This window comes from Mustela putorius, unplaced genomic scaffold (assembly GCF_011764305.1).
Source record: "Mustela putorius furo isolate JIRA1106 unplaced genomic scaffold, ASM1176430v1.1 tig00000788_pilon_pilon_pilon, whole genome shotgun sequence".
Taxonomy (NCBI): domain Eukaryota; kingdom Metazoa; phylum Chordata; class Mammalia; order Carnivora; family Mustelidae; genus Mustela; species Mustela putorius.
Window position 1 is genome coordinate 2,170,681 of NW_025421481.1, and position 24,591 is coordinate 2,195,271.

Sequence of the window (24,591 nt, forward strand, 5' to 3'; positions counted from 1 at the left end):
CCACAACTAAACTGTGATACATGTCTTCCATCACGGGATCATGAAAAATTGGGGTAACACTTACTGAGGGGCTTCCTGAATGCAGGTGTAAAGGGCACAGAGAACACAGGTTGTCAAGCCGGCCTGACCTGGGATTCAGCAGCAGAGGGGCATGGACTAGGTAGGTCCCTGTCTTCTAGAGTTAGGGCCCCAGAATAAGGAGAGTGCTTTATCCACCGTTGCCGCCCCGAGGCTCCTGACACAGCCCTTGATAAACAGTGGGAGCTGACAAACCTTGTTGTTGCATCAGAACTGAGCATGTCTGTTAGATCAACAGTACTGAAATAAGAGCATGTGAACTCAGGAAAAGCAGTCATCGTGCAGCGTTTGGTTCATCATCCAGTGTGTGGATTAGTCATACATCTCTCAATCCTACTACTTCCTTTTTTTATATTTCCTGTCTTTGAGCACATCATTTCACTCTGAAAACTCCACTTGCATGGGTCATCATCAAGGGAGAGGTCCAAGGTAGGCCAGTTTTACCCCTTTCTGGCAAATGATAGTTTAAAGTTTGATGGAGATTGAAATTCATATCATATAAAGGTATTAAGATAGGAGGCCAACTTTTTTTTTTTTCTTTTTAGGGTTTTCTTTGAGCATTTTCTTTAATTCCAAACAATCCTAAGAAGTAGCGAGCAACTATCAGTCTCATTACAGAGGTGAGGAAACCGCAAGGGAGGGGCAAAGAAATGCGGCCAGGGTCGTCAAACAGTACGAGGGGAGCCGGAATTCAAGTCAGGGTGTCTGATTGCACAGTGGCATTGCTACTTAACTCCTCTTGGAATAACTCGGAGGCTTTCACTTGTCATTGCTTCCTTATTTGCTCTTGAAATGTTAAAATATGCGGAGAAACAGTAGGAGCTCTATAAATAAAACATGGCTATATATTTTTAAATGATTAAAGCTGGAAAGTTTAATGTGGCACCGGGCCACTTGTTTAGTGGAAGTAAAGGGAACGCGGTTGCCGGCTCCCGTTGCAGAAATCCTGCCGCTCTTTGCAGCGCGCGGCGGTGTCTGGCTCCCAGCCCATCATCTGTGATGGTCGCAGCCCGGGGAAGTCTGACCCACACTGCAGTCAGGAAAAGCCAGCGGGGGTGCCTGGCTGCAGAGGCAAGAACAGGGCATGGAGTCTTGCGGCCCAAATAATCATCTGGTTGGGAAAAGCCACATCTCAGGTAGCGACTGTTGGGGGTGCGGGGCGGGGGCCCTGGAGGGGGACAGGAAACGCAACATTTTAAATTCAGGGTGAAGGCTGGCTCGTCCGACCAACCTGTTAAACCTGAAGGAGATTAGAGGAAATCTGAACGACGAACATCCGAGCTCCGGGACCGAGAGGGAGCCGTTGTGCGTTTGGCAACGTTTACAGGGCACACAAGGAAAACACGAGGTGCTGAAGGCATTCCAGGAGGGAGCCGTCATTCAAATCCACCCGGGAGCTCGAGTGTCGCCCTGGCGGGCGGTTTCTGCCCTTGGTTTCCCCTTCTAAAAAATCGCCGGGCGGGTGAGACGCTTTCACTTGGGGGAGGGAGGGGGCAGCAAAGGGAGGGAAGCCTGAGAAATCACGCTTCGCGGAGGCCCGGGAAAACACCGTGGGAAGAAAACCCGCAGAGACCTCAAGAGCGTGCCCGAGTCCCGGCCCTGGGAAGCCCCAGCCGAGCACGGAGGCCGCTCGCCGCCCCGCGCAGCCTCCGCAGGAGCCGCCCGCTGCCCGCTACCCGCAGCCCGCAGCCCGCAGCCGACTCTGCAGGTTCTCGCAGCCGCGGCAGCTCGGCACACCCGGCGGAGGCGGGGCGGGGCGGGGCCGCGGCCGGGGGCGGGGCCGGGGCGGGGCCGGGGCGGGCGGGCACGCGGGAGGCGCGGAGGGAGGGTGTCGCGCCGAGGGAAGCGGCCCGCGGCGGAGGGAGGGGAGGCCGAGTCCTGGAAGCGGAGCTCCGCGCTGGGACTGGTTCCTTCGCAGCCATTTTCTGTCCAACCAAACAGCCGATTGGAGACGGGAGCCAACCAGGGCTGCATTGGAGGTTTGTGTCTCGCTTCGGCCAATGATCGCTCCTAAACCGACTCCACTTTAGCTCGAATGAAATGTCCGTCTCCTCCCGGCGCCGTCCCCGCCGCCAACGCTGCCGCGGCCGGGGCCACTCGCCTCCCTCCCGCCCGCCCTCCCGCCCGGGGCCGGGGCCGGGGCCGGGGCCGGGCCGGCGCCTGCGAGGCCGCTCCCGCTGCGGGCCCGGCCGGGGAGCGGGCGCGGGGCCGCGGCGCGGCTCTTTGTGCTCCGGGCCGACGAGCGGCGGGACTCGGGCCAGGCCGCCTCCTGCTCGCCGCCGCCGAGCTCCGGGCCCGAGGCCGAGGAGGGGGCGCCGGGGCCCCCTCGGGCCCGCTCTCGGCGGCGCCCCGCCCGGCTCCATTTTGTGCGGGCAGCCGAGCGGGGGGCACTGGCCCGGACCCCGGTTCCGACCCTGCGCCCTTGGCCGGGCTGCCGCGCGGAGTCCCCGGGGGCGCCCCCCTCCCGCCCGCTCTCCCGCCCGCCGGCCCGCGGGGGCATGGCAGGGCCGGGCCGCTTTGTCTGCCCCGGCGCCCCGAGCGGGCGGGAGGGCGGCCGGCAGGCGTTGGGCGCGGGCCCGGGGCCTGGGCGGGCGAGTCGGGGGATGCGCGCCAGGGGCGGTCGCCCCGCACCGGCGGGACTGACAGTCGGCCGGGCCGGGCGGTGGGGCCGGGGCCAGCCCGCGCACCTTCGTGGGGAGGAAGCCAGGTCCCCAGGAGGAAGGAGTGGATTTGGTTTCCCCGCAGTCTGGCTTCCACGTAAAGAATGCAGCCATCTGGCGGCTTGCGGTCCCTGGACTTGCCCCGAAGGTGGGAAGGAAGCCTTTCGGATTGGACTAAGGTTTTAATCTTCGGTGGGAGGCGGGGAGGATCTGCCGGGCCTGAGGAGCGGTAGTCTTCGAGAACAAAGAATTACAGAGCACCCACAAGTCGTAATCTTGGCCAAAGTACTGTAACAAGATAATTTAAACAAGGTTAGGTAGCCTACGACCTTAAAAAAAAAAATAGCATCCCACTAACCCGCATGGACTCCACGGTGCCCTGGTTCGTGCCACGAATCCCTGGGGTGGTTTGGGCTTTCTTAGTACGGAAACTAATCGGCAAAATAAAGTGGTAAGATAAACTGATCGATAGAAGTGGCATTAATAAATAAGGGTTTTATTTGTAAAGTATTGAAAGTTTAACCAGAATTCCTTAAAAGGCGATTATTCCTTCCCCGCACTGCTCCTGTAGCTTAATTTAAGGATTCTATTGATGCAAAACTCTGGTTGTTGATGCCAGAGAATGGAGGGTGGAGGAAGGGTCTGCTGCTTTTCTTGGATACAAATTTGCATTTCTTCAAACATTAAACAGATGTATGCATTCCCTTGAGCTTTCACATAGATCATAACCTGCCTTTAGGAAAATATATACCATATGAGGTGACAGTGTTTATCTTTAATATATTGACTCTAAATATATACCGAGTCAACTATTTGGGTGAGAGAGTGTGGTGAGGTGTGCCCCCCTCCCCCAAGCAAAATACATAAATGTATATAGCTCCATTTTAAGTATACTGAGGATTTTCTTTTTCAAAGACACCCTTAAAAAAAAAAAAACAAAAAAACCCTTCTAGCCACAAGGAAGGAATCTTCTGGGCAGTCTTGGGGTTAGAAAGAGGACAATATTTTAAAAAGAAATCAGACATTGCTTTTAAGATTATAGCAGAGTAGACAATGTCAGCCAGTCTTTGCTGTCTGGACTGACATTTAAAAAAATTCAGTTCCTGGCTACATTTTTTTTTTCTGTTTACTAGATTTCATGCTTGAATGCATTGCATTATTTTCTCTTCCTTTTAAAATTAACACTGAAAGGATATGTTTTTGTTTTGCCCCTCCCCCCAATTTAATTGCTTCACTTGAAAAAAGGGAAAAGAGCAAATGAGAAATGGAGATTGTAACATTGTAATTGATCCCAATTTATTCAGCTATTTATGCCTTACAGTGAAAATGAAGTGCTATTCAGATGCAATTTTAATCCAAAATGGTGGTGCTTTAAAATGATAAATAAAGGTCCTAATTGATTGTGTTCCATGTATGTTCTCTGGGCAGCATGTATCTTCTTTTCAGTATCATCCGAGGTGTTTAATTTAAAAGCATTGTATTCTGAGATACTCTTCTCCCCTTTTGAGCTTTTGGACTCCCTAAATCTCACTCTAAAATATTAAGAAAATCACTGAAAAATTAAGTTGGGGTGTTTGTGTCTTGGGTGTTAGTATTTTGAAGAATTTAGATGTGTAAAAATTTTTGTCTTGTGCATATAATTTGGGGTGTTGTGACAAATATTTATGATTAACATGACTAAATTCAGGGTTATGTTAGGAAAGCAGTTCCTCCCTGCCGTAGAATTAACTTTTTTGCCAGGTCTCCAAAATATAGCTGCCAGTTTAAGAAACCTTTATTGGGTGCCTGCTTTTTTGCACTCTGTTGAATAAGAATAGTAGGTGAAATTATACACGCTTTTTAAATTTTTACTAGGAAGAAAGCCCGTAGGCAGTACGTTGTTACTACTAATAGATGTTTATCTTCTAGGTTGAAGTTGGGCGAAGATTAGCCCTCCTTTTAGAAAGGTGTTCCTGAACACCGCTGACAACACGGTTCTGACAGTATTTCATGACGGTAAGTATGTCGTACCATTTTGGTTATTAACTAGATTTGAACAATAATTAGCTGGAAATAAAATTATACCTAATGTCTCACTGGAGATCCCAAGCAGAATGAATGTCCTTCAAGTCTAGACAGACAGTACGTCCACTCACTCATTCCTGTTGCTTCTTTCTTTTTAGGGACTTGTATGTATTGTTTCCTGTGGGCCCCTAAGTGCTGTGGAGACTACGAGATAAAAAGCTTGTTCCAGCTCTTAAGAGGCTTGTCTGTTTTGCTAGAAGGGCTTCAGTGGAACTGAATGCTTAGAGGACAATTGTGCAGGGAATGGAACATGTTAGTTCTAAGGGTGGCAGAGATGAAAAGACCAGTGGTGTGGTAGGCCTGGGTAGTTGGGACTGTCTTGGACTTAGCCTTGAAGGAAAAGTGGGATTTGGATAGTGGAGGGTATCACCGAAAGCAAAAGCCTGAAGGCAGGGATGAGTAACTGATGTTTAGGGCATGGGGAGTAGATTTGCATCATCCAAGTGGAGATTTCATAGCATAATTTAGTGCGAGATACCACTTTTCCTGTCTGGATACTTAGTTCTGAATCTGCTACTATATTTGCGATGTCAGGCATGTTACAACTTCCTTGAGCCATGACTCATGCCTCAGCCCTAAAATAAAAGAGCTGTACCTGGTGTACTAAGATTTTTATCAGCCCTGAAGAGAGAGTTGGAGACAAGTTTAGTTAAGTGGGGGATCCACTCATGAAAAGCCGTGGAAAAACTAGGTTTGGATTTGACGCTGAAGACTTTTAGAATGTTCCAGGGTCAGGCGCTATAGAAACGGTATTCGAGTGAGATCTGTCTTAAAACAATATGTACCCTGGTAGGTTTGATAGTAATGCAGTGGCAGGAGAGAAAGGAAGGGCATATCCAGGAAACTTACTACAAGAAGTGGAACTTGGAGGAGACAGAAGAATCTAAGATGACGTTGGTATAATTAGCCAGGGAGGGTGGGATCCCAGTAGCTAGAAAACAGATGAGGAGCTCTCAGCCACTGCCTCCTTGAAGGACACAGGGAGGTGCGTTTCAGTTTCCAAAATCTTAAGTTGGCAGCGATGGGATATCAGATATGTTCTACGGGCATGGCTCACTGGAGTGGCAGGCAGGATATGGTTGTAGATTTAGGACTTCTGAGCATAGAAGTGGTATTTCATGAGTTCATGAAGAGAGTAAGGGAAGAAACAGGAAAGGATAACCTTGGGTGAAACTAACAACTGGGCTGTGGGGAGAAAAAAATAACCCGGGAAAAGGATATTGTTCAAAATCAAGGGAGAAGAGAATTTCACGAGTACGTGTGGGGTCCTCGGTGGCCAGCACTACTAACAACAGCCAAGTGGGAATGAAGGCAAGATTACTGGCAACTTCCGAGAGCGGGTTCAGCATCCTGGTGGGGTGGAGAAGCGCCGCCAGGAAGCTGCAGTAGGAATGCAGCGATGCATGAGGACCATTGGGGTGACTGTGATCGCTAGCCAAGGCTGTAGCGTGGAATCTCGGTTTTCCAGGGCTGGGTGTACTTCTGTGTGTTCAGTGAGGGAGCGTGAGCGTGTTGAAGAAAGAGCGAAGCAGCTGGTCTGAAGATCCATTAGAGGGAAGGAATCTTCGTGTCACTTCTTATCCTCAAAGAGATAAAAAGGAATTGGTCCAGAGAACAGGTGAAAGGGGTTATGTGAGAGAGAAAAACCATGCCTGGAAAGAAGGGTGAGCACTGTATTTGAAGAGACAAAAATAATATTAGGTTATGTTTGTTGAGTTCTTATTATATATCATACACTTTGCTAAGTGCTTTTTATATAATAACTTCACTTCTCATAGCAACTCCATCTTAAAAATGGGGAAGCTGAAGCACTAAGAGGACAGTAAGTAAAGACATACAGCTCGTAAGTGGGGAGCCCAGCCTCAACCTGGGTGGTCTGCCCAAAGGGCCCATGATTGCTCTTGATCCTGAACCCCAAACCAGGTGTATTGCTTATATCCCACAGATAATGTTCTGGCTCGAGAAGCAACTTTAAATGTTTTTAATATACAGTCATTAGACCTGGAATTTAGAGAGGCCAAAGTATAGATTTAGGCTTATGGACTATAGGAAAAACTATTAGGAACAAATACTGTAAAGTAGTTGGCATCGGAGACTCTGGATTTAAATCCCATTTACTCTGTCACCTTTGGCAAGTCATTAGCCTTCTATAACCTCAATTTTCTCATCTGCTTCACAGGGTCGTGAACAGTGCAGGAGATATTTAGAAAATGCTCAATAAATGTTAAACATACTAAAGAGGGGAACTATTTCCCGCATTTGCAACAAATTATTAGTGTAATTTAAATACTGCTACATCACCAAATTATTGTATTAGCCAGCCAACCATTGATTTCACATAATATTTTAGAAAACAATATCAGTTCAGCTAAGTAAACAGAATAGTCAGTCACATTAGTTTAATGGGGTTGAACTACTCTTTGTCCGTAGTTACCAGTTTCCTTGGATCTAGTGATTGGCTGTTTCACCCATTGTCTCATCGCTCTCCTGCATGCCCTCCCCTCTTTGCTGTCTGGATAAGGCCCAGCACTTGAGCTTCCCTCCTCTTTCCCCAGCTGTGGATGTGTCATGACTGTGCCCCTGCACATTCGTGGTCACTGGCTCCAGCTCGGCTCTCGCTGCCCAGTGCTCCCATGCCCTGCCTTCCCTGTTCTCTGTCTCTGCAGCTGCAAGAAGCCCAGCAGCATCCCCTCGGCCCTTCCTCTGGTTCATTTTCACTCAGTTACCAGGTCTGTTGATTTGACCTCCTGCAAGGCTCTTTCCTCTGCTCCCCTTGATCTCCACAGCTGTTGTCCTGGACCTGTCTGGGGAATGAATGTTCACCATCTTGCCTGGATTCATGCTCTGACTGCAGCTTCATGGTCCTTCGTGGTCTTCTGCCCTCATTCTTGCTCCTCCATTTCTACACTGGACTGAAGCCAGAGTTTTAGCAGAACTGTGCAAATCAGACTCCCCTTTGATTTGCTCTTGTCCACAAGGCACCACTTCATCTAGCCTCTTGTTAGTTCATTCTAGTCCACCAGTAGTAGATTTCTGTTTCTTTTGCCTGGAACATTCTTTTCTCATTCTTCCTTGCCTGGCTGATTTCTATCTTTTCATCTATTTAAATGTCATTTCCTGAGACTGCTTCCTTGACTCCCCAGACTAGTGTGGCCCCTTTTGCAATAAGCTCTCAAAGCATATAACAAAACACCTTTGTTTTCCTTAGCGCTCGGTAGTAATTAGTTATTGTAATTATTTAATAGCTATATATAACATTTACTGTGTACTCCTGTTACACTATGCTGAGTCTTTCCATGGTGAGTCCTGTCTGCATTTCACTTGCTCAAGGTCTCATGGCAAGTAAGTAGGAAGGAATTCAAACCAGGTGATAAGATTCCAGAGCCTGTGCCTTGGAAGTGTTAACAGACTACACTCCCCATCCCTTTCCCCTACCACTAGTTTACATAATACTTGTCTCCCCTGCGAGATGAGGACAGAGATCTGGTCTATGTTGTTGACTAGGCTACATCCCCAGCACATAGCACGGACCTGATAAATACCAGGTGCTTACTTGGTAAGTAGTTGTTGACTGGTTTACTTAAAATCTCCAGTCTATTTTGAATATTTTTATAGGAAGTTTAGACCTTGAAAAAGCCTCTGGGATGTATCTAGCAAGTACCTCTGCCTCATTTCCCCACTCATAGTAAATATATATGTGAATGGCTAGCAGATTGTAAGCATCAAAGATGAGGCTTGATTTGTTACCAGGTATCTTGGTGATTCAGAGAAGGGGACACTCATTTTGGGGCAGAATGGGGTAAATCAGAAAGATTTCAGGAGAGTGGGAGAACACTGGGATTAAAGTATGGGGCCGGATTTTACGGTAGAACGATAGGAAGACAGGTGTGACGAAATGACAGAAGAGCTACGGCTTGCTGACCCAGAGACACGCACAGCTAAGTCTGCAACGTGCTGCTTATTCTCAAGAAGGGCGGGTTGGATCACTATCTACCAAGTGCTCAGCTCTTTAGCAGGTTCCCTTTCTTGCATTCTGACAACTCTGAAATACTTTCAGAAGTATTTTTTAGAAGACTGAGGTTTAGAGGCTAATGCTGTGAATCCAAATGGTAATCTTGCTACTAATTCCAGTGTATGACAAGAAAATGTGATTAAAACTTTTTGCCTTTACTACTTTTTTCATGTTATATTTATAAATTAATTGATCCCCCAGACAGATGCCCCATGTCCCACCCCAACAAAGATTTGTTTCCAGTTTTAGGTTCTGAAACAACCACTTTGGTCCTTTCTCCTAAACTGTCATCTCCCTAATCTCCCTTAGGGCATTATGAAAACTAGTTAATTCACAGTTATCTTAATTGAGCTTTCTTTCATGGCTAATAAATCCATCATCCTATCTATTAAAGACCATTCTCGGGGCACCTGGGTGGCTCAGTGGTTTAAGCTTCTGCCTTAGGCTCAGGTCTTGATCTCAGGGTCCTGGGATAGAGTCCCGCATCGGGCTCTCTGCTCAGCAGGGAGCCTGCTTCCCCCTTTCTCTCTGCCTACTTGTGATCTCTCTCTCTCTCTGACAAATAAATAAAATCGTAAAAAAAAAAAAAAAAGACCATTCTCCTAGTATCTTGTTAGCATTTTAAGATTAAAATAGCGTTTTATTTTTGGGTACTGTTTCACATTAGCTGTTTAAGATGGGGAAGGTGATACTATTTCCATTTTGTATAGAAACACATTTAATGGGTAGTGATGCTGTTTTCAGGGATCAGCAGGAAAGTCAGAATCAGAGCTCACTGACCATTGTTTACTACCTTTTAGAAGCCACTGTGAAGTATCAATAAATAGGTACCTTGTACTTGTGCAAATTATTTAAAGTAGGTGAATTCTTTCTCTAGCTCCTTAGAAAACGACATAGATTATGGAAATATATCTTTATCTACAATTAAACACCAGTCAATAGATGTATCAAAGAATTGTCATGTCATTGAAGACTTGGAAACCGGCGTGCTGTTTTACAAGTAGATGAAAATCCAACAGAGCCAGGAAACATGATGTGGCACACAAGGACTTAAATAGTGCAGTTAATAACATTAAACTTGTTATCAGTGTCCTGGACCTGATAAACATGTGTCTCTTGATTTGGACTGAAAGCATGTATAGATTGTACTTAATTTTTCCTACGCTTTTTATTCAGGTAATGCATTTGCAGTTTTTCCACCCACAGACAGCTAGTCACTTATTGTTTTGAATAGTATTATTTGCAAAGTGGAAAGATTTCCAGGGTTTGCCATGTTGGTGAAATGGAACGAAGACCGTGTAGGGCTTAGGGTGCAGTTTTCTCTAGGTTTTCCCTCTTAGAATTCTTTTAGTTCTGAGCAAACTTAATTAAGCAGGCTTCTTTTAAAAACAGTCATTTTAATTCTCATTTTTGTCTACGGTTATAATTTTACTGTCTTCTTATGCAGATCCCCAGTCTCCCTGACCACCCTCTCCCCTTTTCTTTTTTCTTTAAAGAATCTGAAGTTTGAGGGAGGAGGCAGGAGGGGGGAATTGTGGAGTAGAATTAGAGCTGTTGGGCTGGTTCACAGTAGGGTGTGCTTTCAGGTTGTGTGGTCACAGAGTTGTTCAAGGAATGTGTATGCTTCTCATGCCAAACAGCAGTTTGAACCAAGACATTGCCCCTTGTGGAACTTCTGTGAGACAGCGGAGAAGATCCGCACAAGAGCAAAAGGATTCGCAAAGACTATCCAGCTGTGGCGGGAGAGTGGAAAGTGATGGAAATCAGTGACTTTAGGGGACTACTAAGCTGACTTTGGCTCTGGTTGTCACTCCAGGGACAAGGAAGGTTGTAAGTCAGGGTTGTCTGCACTCTATGTGAGGATTATGCAATTGCAAAGAAAGAGCTGTGTGTGTTTTAGATTCATTTCCTTGTTTTGCTTCCCTGTTGGTCTTAATGCTTATCACCTACAGAGAGTAGACAGGGGCATTTTGAAACATTGGAAAATTATCGAAAGGTTTCCAAATCAAGAGATATAAATGTTATCTTTTAGTAAGCTTAACGCCTGGAAAACTAATTGACCCATCCTGTGACAGTTTTTGAGTATCGAATTTATTAGGTTTTTTTAGACGTTTTATTGAAGAGTATTGCAAAACGTCTTTCCTCATAGATGGATGGCGACAGTGCTACAACAGATGCTTCTCAACTAGGCATCTCTGCGGACTACATCGGAGGAAGCCACTACGTGATACAGCCTCACGACGGTGAGAAAGCCGCAATTAAAGACATTCCCTGGAGAAACAACTTAGTGGAAATTCTAATAATGTGATGTTCCAGGTTACTTTTGTCTTTACGGGAAAATGAGCAATCTTGTGTCAAAGTTCAGTGATAGTCTAAAACAGGGCTGTTTTTATTAGAATAGTCAGCAAAAGAGTGATGAGTTCTGGAAAAGAATTCTAGAAGAGAGTTCTAGAAAAGTATTTTTTTTGTGCACCCGGGTGGCATCCGACTCTTGATATCAGCTCAGATCTTGATCTCAGAGCTGTGAGTTCAAGCCCTTCATTGGGCTCTATGCTGGATGTGGAGCCTACTTTAAAAGAAAAAGTATGCTTTTGGGGGAGTAAGTGGGGGAGGGGGCAGAGGGTGGGACTGGCAAGCCGGCCCCATGCCCAGCACAGGGCCCTATGCACACCCTGAGATCAAGACCTGAGCTGATATAAAGAGTTGGATGTTTAACTGACTGAGCCACCCAGGTGCCCCTTAAGATATACTTTTTGGTAGGCAGTTGGGGGTGGGTGATTAGTTACTTCATCCTGAAACAGATACACGTAAAAATGTAACTTGAAAAAAAAAATGTAACTTGAATCAGCTTAAGTGCCTAGAAAGAGTATGTATTACTGCATTTAGAGAATACTGCATTTAGTTTAAAAAGGCTGTTACAGGTACTGTGAAAGCTGCAGTTACATCTGAGTCTATATAATTCAAGGATTCACTTTTTTGCAAGAACATCGGATCAGTGCTATAGCTTTGTTCAAAAAGTTAGTACATAGTATTAACCCAGTTGGCTCAGTAATGTTCAAGTCCACTTTTTCCATTCTGTGTAAACTTGGCTTTGTATAATATAACCTCGTAATCTGGCGATATGCAAGGAACCATAGGTCATAGTCTATAAATTTTCTAGCTAAGTTATGTAACAAATACTTGTGAGTAATTCTGTGGAAGATGCTATACCGAGTTCTAGGAAGTACACAGAGTTGATCCCTGGCCTAAGGTAGCCGTTATCTAAGAGGGAGCCTTATCTAAGAGAGAAATAAAAAGAATTACAAAATGTGTCAGAAAAGACACGGAGAAGCACTTTGTGATATTTTGTGAAAGGGGAGATCACTTCTGAAGGTGCTGTGGAGATGCTTTTGAGCATTTTTGCGAACGGGTAGGTAACATTTTATTAGGCAGAGTTGAGGATCAAAGGAGTTGAGGCAGTGGGTTTGAAACTAATGAGTAGATTCAGTTATGGCTGTGACAGAATTATGAAAAGAACTGCTATCCTCCTCCCTAAAAATGATTAGGAAATGAACCAGGATGGTTCTTATCTTAGATCATTTTAGGTAGTCTTCTCTATCTTGAAGTAAAGATGATGAGAAACTTTAAACCTAAGTCATTTTTATTTCCTTAGATACTGAGGACAGCATGAATGATCATGAAGACACAAATGGTTCAAAAGAAAGTTTCAGAGAACAAGATATCTATCTTCCAATTGCAAATGTTGCAAGGATAATGAAAAATGCCATACCTCAAACGGGAAAGGTAATGCGGAGGAGACATTTAACGGGGTTTATTTTTCCAGGGGAAAGGGGAGCAGAGACCTACGTGAGTGTGTAGTTCTGAGCACGGTCAGCTATTGATTTCAGCCGTTCAGCCTTCCCCAGGTCCAGCAGCTCTTTCAGCCTTACATGTTACTGAGCAGGACTCCATGTGCAGTGTCCCTGCCCCCACGTGAAGCAAATAAAATAGAATGAACCATCTCTTGAAAAACAGGTGCATTATCAGAACTATCAGGTTTGGGCATATGGAGTTGTGACTTCTATAATGTTGCAGCAAAATTGGGTCATTTTGGACTGATATGGAGAAAATCCTTACATTTGGAAGCAACTGTTTTTATATAATCATAAATATTAATGTATATTTAAATTTAAACTGCATTTTTTTTTTAAGTAGTTCTGTCTTGAGACAGACAGTCATATAGACAGTTATTTTTAACAACTTTATTTTAACTTGTCTCTCTACTCATCACTTGGTCTGAATTAGAAGCCACTTTTTTTATATATTGTATTTCATAATAAACTTTTTTCTCATTGTAGCTTATAAAGTGCTTACGAAAGTAATAAAGCTCACAAAGAAATATAGTATTAGGCAAAGCCTATAAGTTCCAGTATGAGAGGTCCTCCTTATGCTTTGAGGGGAAATAAAGCACACTGCTGATTACGGTTCACTGCTGATTACGGTTTCTGTTGCTAGCCCTGTGCTGCCCTGCACCTCAGGCCACGGGCCCCAGATGGTTCTTGAGCACTTGAAATGTGGCAAGTCTGAATTAAGATGTGCTGTATATGTAAAACAGAACTTCAGATTGTGCAGGCTTAGTATGAAAAAAATAATTAAAATACCTCAGTTTTAAAATGGATTCTCTGGGTGCCTGGGTGGCTCAGTTGGTTAATTGGCTGCCTTTGGCTCAGGTCATGATCTCAGGGTTCTGGGATCGAGTCCCACATTGGGCTTCCTGCTTCTCCCTCTCCCTCTACTCCTCCTCCCTGCTCATGCTCTCTCAAATAAATAAATAAAATCTTAAAAAAAAAAAAATGAATCCATTTTATCCTCTGTTTAAATGATAATATTTTGGGGGCGCCTGGGTGGCTCAGTGGGTTAAGGCCTCTGCCTTTGGCTCAGGTCATGATCCCAGGGTCCTGGGATCGAGCCCTGCATCGGGCTCTCTGCTCCGCAGGGATCCTGCTTCCTCCTCTTTCTCTGCCTGCCTCTCTGCCTACCTGTGATCTCTGTCTTTCAAATAAATAAATAAAATCTTAAAAAAAAAAATGATAGGGGCGCCTGGGTGGCTCAGTGGGTTAAGCCGCTGCCTTCGGCTCAGGTCATGATCTCAGGGTCCTGGGATCGAGTCCCGCATCGGGCTCTCTGCTCAGCAGGGAGCCTGCTTCCTTCTCTCTCTCTCTGCCTGCCTCTCAGTGTACTTGTAATTTCTCTCTGTCAAATAAATAAATAAAATCTTAAAAAAAAAAAATGATAATATTTTGGAAATGTTGGGCTGAATAAAATATATTATTAAAATTAATTTTACCTTTTTATTTAAAAGATTATTTGTTTATTTGACAGACAGAGATCACAAGTAGGCATGTAGCTCCAGGTTGTAAATAGGCATGGAGGTAGAAGACAGTATGCTTCAGCAAGCATTTTTGTTGTTCCGTTAGAAGTGGCTTTGGAATTGCATGCTTTAATTCATTAGAGTTTGGCTTTGAAACCCCACACCCTTAAAAGAAGAATTGCTTTTAAAATGAAGTCACAGGTGTGTGCTGCTTTTCTAATAACCTCAAAACCTGTACCTGACACTTGGTATCTTCAGTAATAAAAATGTCACCAGATGTCATTATTTTATTCTCTTGTAAACCTTACATGAATTCAGTGTTTTGTCTTTTAAAAATTTTCTGGTGTCCTTATTTGTGGAAATGCTAGGGCAGAGGAGTGATACCTGAGTCTAGCCCACAGTAGACTACATATACCATGGGTCTGATTTTCTTGGGGCATTTGCTTAGTAAGATTTCATCTTTATGGGATGGTAGGGACATCCAGTGATTGCTTTTTTACCTAAATTATACCTGTTTTCGGAGAAGAGTTGTCAGAGCTTCTCTTACTGGTATTCGAGTTTTTATTCTTACTCCAAGTGTTGGAATTTTGATAGCACACATTGTGTCAATGTAATTAGCGTATTATTTCAGAGATGAGATGTTAACAGCCACGAACTGAAATTCGTATTCTTCTGAATAGCTTTTTATTTTTGCAGGTTGTTAGGAACGGGATGGTGATAGTCCCTGCAAATTTACCTGTGGTTTTTCTCTTCAGATTGCAAAAGATGCCAAAGAATGTGTTCAAGAATGTGTAAGTGAGTTCATCAGCTTTATAACATCTGAAGCAAGTGAAAGATGCCATCAAGAGAAACGGAAGACAATCAATGGAGAAGATATTCTCTTTGCCATGTCAACCTTAGGCTTTGACAGTTATGTAGAACCTCTAAAATTATACCTTCAGAAATTCAGAGAGGTAAGTAGAATGCCTTCCATTATGCCTTTAAGAAACTAAGATATACTAGTCACTTTAACTTTTTAAATGTATCATTTATCAGAAGAAGTATGTAATCACTTAGATTACTGTATTTAAATAGTATGTCCTTTCTTTTTCCCTTTGTTACTGATGACATCATAGTTGTGTAATGATTGAGAGCCTGGACTCTGGATTCCAGCCACCTGAGGCTGAGTCCCAGTTCCACCACATGAGACCTTGGGCAGATTACTTAAATACGTTAAGCCTTGGTATCCTGGTCTGTAAAGTTGGGTTAGTAATAATACCTATCTCCCAGGGTTATTGAGAAATAAAATAACCTATGTACAGCCCTTAGCTTGGCATGTAGTGAGCACTCTGTGATGGTAACACATGCTGTGGTTATCATTCATTTAAAAGAGGTAGCACCTCAAAGCTTGGGGCCTTCTAGATAAGAAAAAGGGAATTCTAACTGTATCCCTTTCTTACTAAATTCTGTATTTCCTTTTGGGTTTATCTTTGCCCATTGTATGAATTTTGTGAAAATAAATTGAGATCAGTGTATTTATTTCCACACTCCAACTTGATATAGGATTCACATTGGTTTCAAAATACTTCCTTAATAGCTTTAATGTTAGAATCCTATTGAATTAGTTTTGTATATGTCGTCAAATGATTAAAGTAGGAAGAGAATGTATAACTTCTTCACAGTACTTTTCCAAATCTTTTGCATCATAGAATCTTAGAGTGAGTGGACAGAAACCTAGAGCTCTTTGGTCCAACCTGTAATTTTGATTTAGGAATTTAAAACTTTAAACTTGCTGTTATAGGACTGCCCATTTGGCTCAGAGCCATATATATGTATGTATACATATATACATATATATGTATATGTATATGTATATATAGTTAAGAGATAATTTGGATCATTTATAGTAGATTTTTGAGCTGAATATTTATAGTATTTTGCAGACTACTTCATCTATAAGTAGACTTCTATTTTCCTTTTGATGTATTTTGGAATTAGAATAATTTATTTTTATCCATAAATATTTTAGATTTTCTAGGTCATTACTAACACTGTCTTGTGATGATTACTGCTTATATAAAAAGTTAGCATTTTGAAGGGCCTCTTCATATGTAATTAACCAGAAGTGTAAATAAATACTCTGTGCAGTGTTTGTAATAATAGAAGCTCCTAATTTTAGGAAATAAGCATTTTCATCTAGAAAACAGTATCTTTTGAATACCAGTGATTACTTTTTTGATTTTTCCTTCTCTAGGCTATGAAAGGAGAGAAAGGAATTGGTGGAACAGTCACAGCTACAGATGGACTAAGTGAAGAACTCACAGAGGAAGCATTTAGTAAGCAGTGTTATGATACATTTATGCAACTAAATTTGTTCATATAATTCATGTAGTTAGCAGTTATTAATACTAAATGTAATGGTACTTTTGGAATATCAGCCCTGAGTATTTTGACACAGCACTATTTTGAATAGTTCTTATTAGTTCATGCCCTCATGTTCGAAGTCCGTGAGGGGTAAGCGTAGAAATTTAAATTCTGCAGACGTTACAATCTTTCAGCCATAGTTCTGATTTCCATAGCCCCTAGTTTTTGGTTTACGATTCACACGAGATAGGAATGTTGAGAATTATAGCTTGTAATGTAAAATCTTGCGATTGAAATTAATTTGAATTGAAGGGTGTTTAAAGAAACTGAATAGGGGTGCCTGGCTGGCTCCATTGGAGGAGCATATGACTCTTGATTTCGGGGTTGTGAGTTTGGGCCTCATGTTGGGTGTAGAGATTACTTAAAAATAAAAAATCTTCAAAAAAAAAAGAATGTTGTCATATTGATTAAATAAAAAGTCTGTGGTGATTCTGTTTCTCATTTAAAATTTATAGATATATTTTGTATTTCTCGTACATAAAATACATGCTGCTTAGTTCCTGTAAGTGTTGCTCCCAGCTAAGCCTCATGGTATAGGTCTGCTTATGAATTAGAAACCCCATCCAGTCTCTGCAGATTTGTACACATGGGCAGTCAGCTAAGCATATTTTAGAGAAATGAAGATTGAGAAATTGAACACTTGAAGTAGGAAAAATGTGCTTTTTAGGGAGCTTTTTTTTTAAATGCTAAATTTGAGGGTTTATGATTTTTTTCAAGATGATTTTGATTAGTGACAGAATTGTCATTAGACTTGCATGGCGTGACTTTTGGGTTCAGACCCAAAGAGGAGATGCGATTCTTTTCCTGGTTTAACTTTTTTTTTTTGTCTTCTAGCTAACCAGTTACCAGCTGGCTTAATAACTGCAGATGGTCAACAACAAAATGTTATGGTTTATACAACGTCGTATCAACAGGTAAAATACAACTTTCTTTGTAGCTTAAATTATTTAAAAAATTGATTGTACCCATTGATTTTTATCATAGGTAGCTAATTTCAGCACATCACAGTTGACCCTTGAACAACATGGGTTTGAACTGCACTGGTCCACTTAAGTGCAGAGTTTTTACAGTACCATAGGTGTGGTTTTCTCTTCCTTATGATTTTCTTAATAACATTTACTTTTTTCTAGTGTCGTTGTAAGAATACAGTATATAATACATATACAAAATATGTGTTAATTGACTGTTTATGTTCTGGGTAAGGCTTCTGGTCAACAGTAGGCTGTTAAGTTTTTGGAGGGGTCAGAAGTTATGTGAGGATTTTCAGTTGTGCAGAGTTTGGCACCCCTAACCCCTGTGTTGTTCAAGGACCGGACTGTATTATTATTAAGGACCCGATAAAAAAGGTTGTTAGAAATTGCTTTCTCAAAATATGTAATTGTGTATTCTCTTACGGATTAAAAATAGGTACACACATACTCATATTTGCATAGATTTCTAGGAAGATGCATAAGAAGTTATTAAGTAGCTCCCTTGGGCAGACAGAATGGAGATTTGGAGTGGGAAGTAGACTTAATTTTCATTGTCTATTGTTTTTACTCTTTGAATGTTTATGTTATTTTTAAAATATATATTTTGTTTTAAAAATATATTTTTTTCTTTAATTCTGCTCAATCTAAATTTTCTGACCTTAGATTTCTGGTGTTCAACAAATTCAGTTTTCATGATCTGAAGAAATGATGGCATGGGGAGTGGAGAGAAGGGAAAGAGTCTGTACGATTCTGGCAACAGAGACATCGAGAAGGAAGTGACTGGGGAAACGATGTCTCTTTGTATATTAAATAGCTGTAATGTAGCTTCCTGATGCTTGACTAATTGAGGTGTTAATTCTGACTTGAGAATCTTTTTCATGAATGATTTTAAAGAAAAATTTGGATTTTAAAGGTATTAAAATATTTTTGTTTTGTACGAGAGTTTGTTGCTCTGTATGACTCCTGTATGCATTGTATATTGCAATTTATTACTGTCAGAGATTTGTAGACAGTTTCTTATTTTCATATTGAATCATGTTACTTTTGTAATTCAAGTAAGCAGCTGGGTTAATTCATGATGTTTGCCCTTTTAATAAAATATAAGGGTAGAGTTCATTTTGAATGCAAGTTGCCTTTATTATACATTTGAGTTTGTCTTGGTTATATAATACCTTGCATAGTAACCTAGCTAGATTTTTAGCATTTGCCATATTTATTAAAATTAATTTTTTGTAAAACATACATAGCTTAAGCAGCACCATTTTAAAAAAAATGTAATTGAAAAATTAAGTGTGAATGCAGAAGCAAACATTGTCTGCCCTATTAAACTTGGTGCCCAGTAACAGTGTTTACACTGTTCATTGTGCCTGTTAAGATAGTTTTAGTTTATTGGGGCTTTTGTTAAGACCAGATTTGTTTCTGAGTTAATTATGAGTGTTGGAATTCATTTAAGTTTAATGTAGTCCTACTGCTCTTGAAATGGTGCCCTTTTCATTTTTATATGATTTTTTCCGAAGCATATCTTCAAATACTATAGTATCCTCTTCCAGAAGAGGAATTTTATAGTCTGATGGTAAATGTCCTCATTTTACCTTTTTAATTGAAGTGTCAAGTTTCCTAATTATACTATGGGAACCAAGAAATATCAGACATCATGGTGTGTATACAGAACCTTCTCTGCATGGGTGAGTGGATGCAGCGGAGAACAGAGTGAATGCTGCGAATGGTGTGAAACAGAAGCCCCAACTTCTAGTGTGCTGTCTTGATCTTTGCAATAAACTAAACTTAGATAATGTAACTTTGTATAATTTAGTAGTATGTACTTGGGTTGTTCCTTTTTTAAAGTGAGGATTTGTATTTTCTCATCTATTCTTTTTGGTGGTAATTAACTTGAGTGTTTTGGGTTTTTTTTAATACCAACAATTGCTATTGTATAGTTTGCCTAAAAGACAATTTAAATGTCATCTTGGAAGGACACTCAAATTTATAAAATAGAAGCAATTTCATAGATGCAGGCTGAACAGAAATATTTTACCTTGCCAGAAGGAGACTGGGGGCACATCTGGGCTAATCTGAGGTTAGTAGAACTCCCTCACTATCTTCCCATTGAAAAAATAATCTTCGTTACAGAAAACTCAAATAGGCAAAAAAGGGGAGGGTTTTAAGCAAAATCAACTATCATCCTATTGTGCTGAAATAACCAATGTTAATATTTTGGTAAATATCATTTGTCCGTTTACTTTGCTAAATATGTATATTTTTATAAAAATGGGCTCATACTTGCATACTGTTTTGTAACCTGCTTTTTTCACTTAATAATATATTGTAAACATCTTTCCCAGGTCATTACATAGTCTTTTATTTTTATTCATTTGTTATTCTGTTGTATGGCTGAACCATAATTTATTTAATCCTCTACTGGACACTTTGACTATATGCATCTTTTCATAGTTATAAAACAACACTTCACTGAATCTTGTGTACATCCATGACTGTTTTCTTAAAATAAATTCTTAGAAGTGAATTGCTAAGTTAAGTTAACAGATACACAAAATTTTAAGGCTTTTGGTATTTCCACGTTAGTGTACTTCTGAAGTAGTTTCCATTCGATCCAGGCAATATATCGGTATAGAACTGATAAAAGCACTTGGTCTTTATCAGATTCTTTCTCTAAAAGTAAAGATTGGGTTATGTTTAATTATCAAGGAATTAGACAACTTAAGATTTATATCAATATAAACCAAATATCTAATTTTAGTAATTTGTAGTACTAAAACTTCAGGTGAAATCAGGAACTTTGGGTTGTATGGCTTCTCTCCTCTGAAAGAACATTTGCCTTCTCCATGTGCCAGGTACACACCTTCTGTTTATGCGTGTAGGAGGGAGTGTTGGCTTCTTGGCCTGTGTTGCATTTCACTGAATGTCAGGTTTTCTTCCCCTGGAACTTCTTAAGTAGATAAGCTCCTATGTTAACCTAAGTGTTTTCTTTATAACTTTGTAGTTATTGCTTTTATGAGTATCTGAGAGAGAAATGGGCTTCAGTAACTAAGTCATAAACAGGACTTTAGTAGCTTCTGTCTCTCCCCTCACTGCCTCATAACAGAGCTGCCTGGTCCAGAGAGAATTATAATTTTTTTTAATGCTACCTTCCCAATGTCATATACTTGGGTATGATGATGGATTAAGCTGTATTTTTTTTCCTCCTACAGTGTAATATCTATACAGTATTTTCCTTTCCTCAAAAATATGCCTTATTGCCTCTTTTCTGGATTGCTTTAGTGGGTTAAAGAAATACCAGTTTCCTTTAATAAAGCAAACTGAACATAGTTATGAGGGCCAACTAAAAGGATTTCTGTAGCACTACCAATTAAGCATGATAAATGGAAAAAATAGTTTCTGCCATTTGCCAAGAATAAAATCTTATGGTACAAGATTTTTTTTTTAATTTTTATTTATTTATTTATTTATTTTTAAATATTTTATTTATTTGTCAGAGAGAGAGAGTACACACAAGCAGACAGAGTAGAAGGCAGAGGCAGTGAGAGAAGCAGGCTCCCTGCCTAGCAAGGAGCCTGATGTGGGACTCGATCCCAGGACCCTGGGATCATGACCTGAGCCGAAGGCAGCGGCTTAACCAACTGAGCCACCCAGGCGTCCCGTGGTACAAGATTTTTAAGATCTAAATATTTTCTCTTTAGGGAAAGTTATTTTATCAACAGTCCAAAACAAGACAATATTTGTTGCTCTAGGTGATAAAATACATTTCTGAATCATTCAAATGATAACAGGTAAGATCTATACCAAAAACTAGGCTATCCTATCTGTATATTTTTGGTTTCTCTGTATTAGACAACTTATGTATGTTTATGTAATAATTTATGCATATTGACCTTAAACTCATATTAAGTCAGTGTATTCATGAGTAAAAAATAGAACAATCACAACTAATTTTATTTCTTAAGGAACGACACTGTATTGTCTGAAAAATATTCAGGTTTAATTTCTGGTTTCTTTTGAAGCTGCAAAGGTTACTTTCCGTACTTCCCCAAGTTTCACTTCCTCTTACTCTTTACGCTCCAGTCATGCTAGTCTCATGGCTCCTTGTGCCATGGTCTTTGCCTCCTCTGCCCACATATACTTCCCTCTGCCTAGAACATTCTTTCTCTTCCTGTGTCTGGCTAAGTCTCACTCATCCTTCAGGTTTTAGTTTAAGCGTCAGCAGGAAAGCCTTTAAGAACTTCTGTTACACCTTCATACTAATTACCAAATACAGAAAGTATCACCGCCCAAAACTGAATAGGTTTGTACACAGTATTTGCTGGCTGCCACGGCTGCTTAGACATTTCTTTAAAGACTACTTTTCTTTTTATACCTAATTTTAAGGATTTTAAAACCATAAGGCAGAATCTCTTCAAACCATGGGCCACAGATGGCATTGGGACGGATGCTTTTCCCTGGCTTCTGGCCATCACCTTTCAAACTGTAAACTTGCCTAATAAGCAGTTACAGCTTCTCCGACTTCCTCCAGAGACTGTTTCCTTCTGCACTGCATAGTAGAGAGATACCTGCGCAGGCACCTTAACGGTAAACACTCCTCTGCCAAGGTTAATGCCAGCTAGGTGCCAAATAAAGTCAGTAAACGTACTGGCTTTGTCTGTAGAAATCTAATGGCCATGAATTAGTTTTAGGGGTGGATACAAGTTGATAGGTAATTCCTCCGTCTCCCACAACAATACCTCAGATTAAAATATCCAGACACTGCAGCATAAACATTGCCTCTTTCAGGTATAATTTGGGTTTTCCTTGAGCATCCTTGAGAGCAAACAGTAAGACTTCTACACCTATTTTTCAGGCTGCTCAGTTTCAGAGGACATCTGAATGAAAGAGATTTCAGAACCTTAAGCACCGGGTACTTGGTTGAAAACACACTGCTAGGCAAAGACATGCCATAATAGTGCCTTCCAGCCAGGGCGGCTATGCCAAGAAGGCCTATTCGTGCATCTATACTGCCCAGTGTTCAGTCTGCCAGAAACCAAGACCAAATCCCTTTTTAGACCAAAGCAAACACTAATCAAAGAACACAAAGGATAATATTTGGGCTGATGGCCATTTAAGGAAATGGCAGAGTTATTCCTTACTTTGGAAGAAAAGTATAACTTTTAAGGGGGACCTGGGTGGCTCAGTGGGTTAAAGCCTCTGCCTTCAGCTCAGGTCATGATCCCAGGGTCCTGGGATGGAGCCCCGCATTGGGCTCTCTGCTCAGCAGGGAGCCTGCTTCCTCCTTCTCTGCCTACTTGTGGTCTCTGTCAGGTAGATAAATAAAATCTTTAAAAAAAAAAAGTATAACTTTTAAAACACAGTTTCTCTGTGTGTGTGTGTGTGTGTATGTATTTATTAAATAGGATTATTTTATTTCTAACCTTGCAAGTAGCAGTGCCCACACCATAGGAGTACTACCTTGCAGGACCGTGCAAAGGGCACAACTAAGCATCCTATAATTCTTTATAGACTACAGACTGCCATGTGAGTAGGAATACTCACATCAAGCGCAAAGTTAACACAAATTTTAAGTAATTTTTAGAAGAAGGGGGTGGGGGAGGGGCAGAGGGAGGAGAGCAATTCTTTTTTTTTTTTTTTTAAAGATTTTATTTATTTATTTGACAGAGAGAGATCACAAGTAGGCAGAGAGGCAGGCAGAGAAAGAGAAGTGGAAGCAGGCTCCCTGCTGAGCAGGGAGCCTGATGCGGGACTTGATTCCAGGACCCTGAATCCACGACCTGAGCCGAAGGCAGCAGCTTAACCCACTGAGCCACCCAGGTGCCCAGGAGAGCGATTCTTAAGCAGGATCCACCATCAGCTTTTGCCTCAAGGGTTCTGCTGAATTCTGGAGACTGAACTAGCAGCAGTTGTGGGGGAATGGACATATTTATTTGTCAGAGAGAGAGCACAAGCAGGGGGAGCGGCAGGCAGAGGGAGAAGCAGACTCCTCGCTGAACAAGGAGCCCAATGCGGAACTCAATCCCAGGACCCTGGATCATGACCTGAGCTGAAGGCAGATGCTTAACTGACTGAGCCACCCAGGCGTCCCAGGGAGGACTGGACATACAGTCTCAGGCTCACCTAGACTGGAGTCTGGTAGGGCCACAGCAGAGAAATGGGCAGCAAGGAACCTTCCCTATCTCAATCTTGGTGCTGGGTGGAGGATAAATAACCACCACCCTCAAATCCATAATCACAGGCCAGCCCTCAAGGTTTGGGATCTAAAGTCCCAGAACCTTCAAGCTGATAATACAAAGTGCTCTCAGGTTGGTAGTCACTGGGTATCTGGCAGAGCAAACATATTCTCTTAAGGATCTCAATTTTAGCCCATACTTGACTTAATCCCTATTTTCCAACAAAAGTAAGTTTAAAGGAAAATGGCACCATGAGTGGGGGGGAAAACACAGCTTATACAGCAGACAGTAGAATCCCCCAGAAAGACTCAATATTGGTATCAATACAGGAAAATTACTATGTAAAGGAATAGAAAGAAGCACAGAAAATATGAATAAGGAGCAAAAGAATACACAGAGAACAAGATCGATAAGAGCCAAATAGAACTCATAAGAAAAAAATAATTCAAATAAGAAACCAATAAATGGAGGAGGGGAGAAAAGAATAAGAAAATGAAAAAGAAAGACAAGGCAAGAAGTGGCGAGTAGATAAAAGAAGACATTTATGATGAGGACCTAGAAATAAATCCATCTTATATTTATAATCACTATAGATATAAATGTACTTAACTATGCAGTTAAAAAGGCAAATTTTCTTTGGCCTTATCTTTGTATGAGTCTCCTGCAAACTCAAAATATAAGGGCAATGAAAGATCCCAGATATTCAGATTAAGACTAATTAAAAGATTGCTACAGTAACAATGAGGATGAAGGCAATAAGCATTCATAGAGGTAAGAGTCACTACCTGATTCTAAAAGGTTTAATTCACCAAGAAAGAACCAAAAATTCTACATTAGTATGCATCTAATAATAAAGCCAACAGAAAAAGCAAATACAACT

At 41.5% G+C, this 24,591-nt stretch overlaps 1 protein-coding gene across 4 annotated transcripts; it reads left to right on the forward strand.

The window, feature by feature from the left end:
- Positions 1-470: 470 nt before the first annotated feature.
- On the forward strand, positions 471-20,062 carry NFYB (nuclear transcription factor Y subunit beta). Of its 4 annotated transcripts, none has more exons than XM_045084764.1 (8): positions 471-507; positions 4,647-4,733; positions 10,964-11,057; positions 12,467-12,597; positions 14,920-15,117; positions 16,398-16,479; positions 17,402-17,481; positions 18,202-20,062. In XM_045084764.1, the coding sequence occupies exons 2-8, from the start codon at positions 4,728-4,730 to the stop codon at positions 18,232-18,234; spliced, it is 624 nt and encodes a 207-aa protein (XP_044940699.1). In that variant the 5' UTR covers positions 471-507; positions 4,647-4,727; the 3' UTR covers positions 18,235-20,062. The 4 variants fall into 4 exon arrangements, with proteins under 4 accessions (XP_044940699.1, XP_044940697.1, XP_004743089.1 ...); XM_045084762.1 differs by lacking the exon at positions 471-507 and adding an exon at positions 1,922-2,057; XM_004743032.3 differs by lacking the exon at positions 471-507 and adding an exon at positions 2,627-2,886.
- The last annotated feature ends 4,529 nt before the right edge of the window (positions 20,063-24,591 follow it).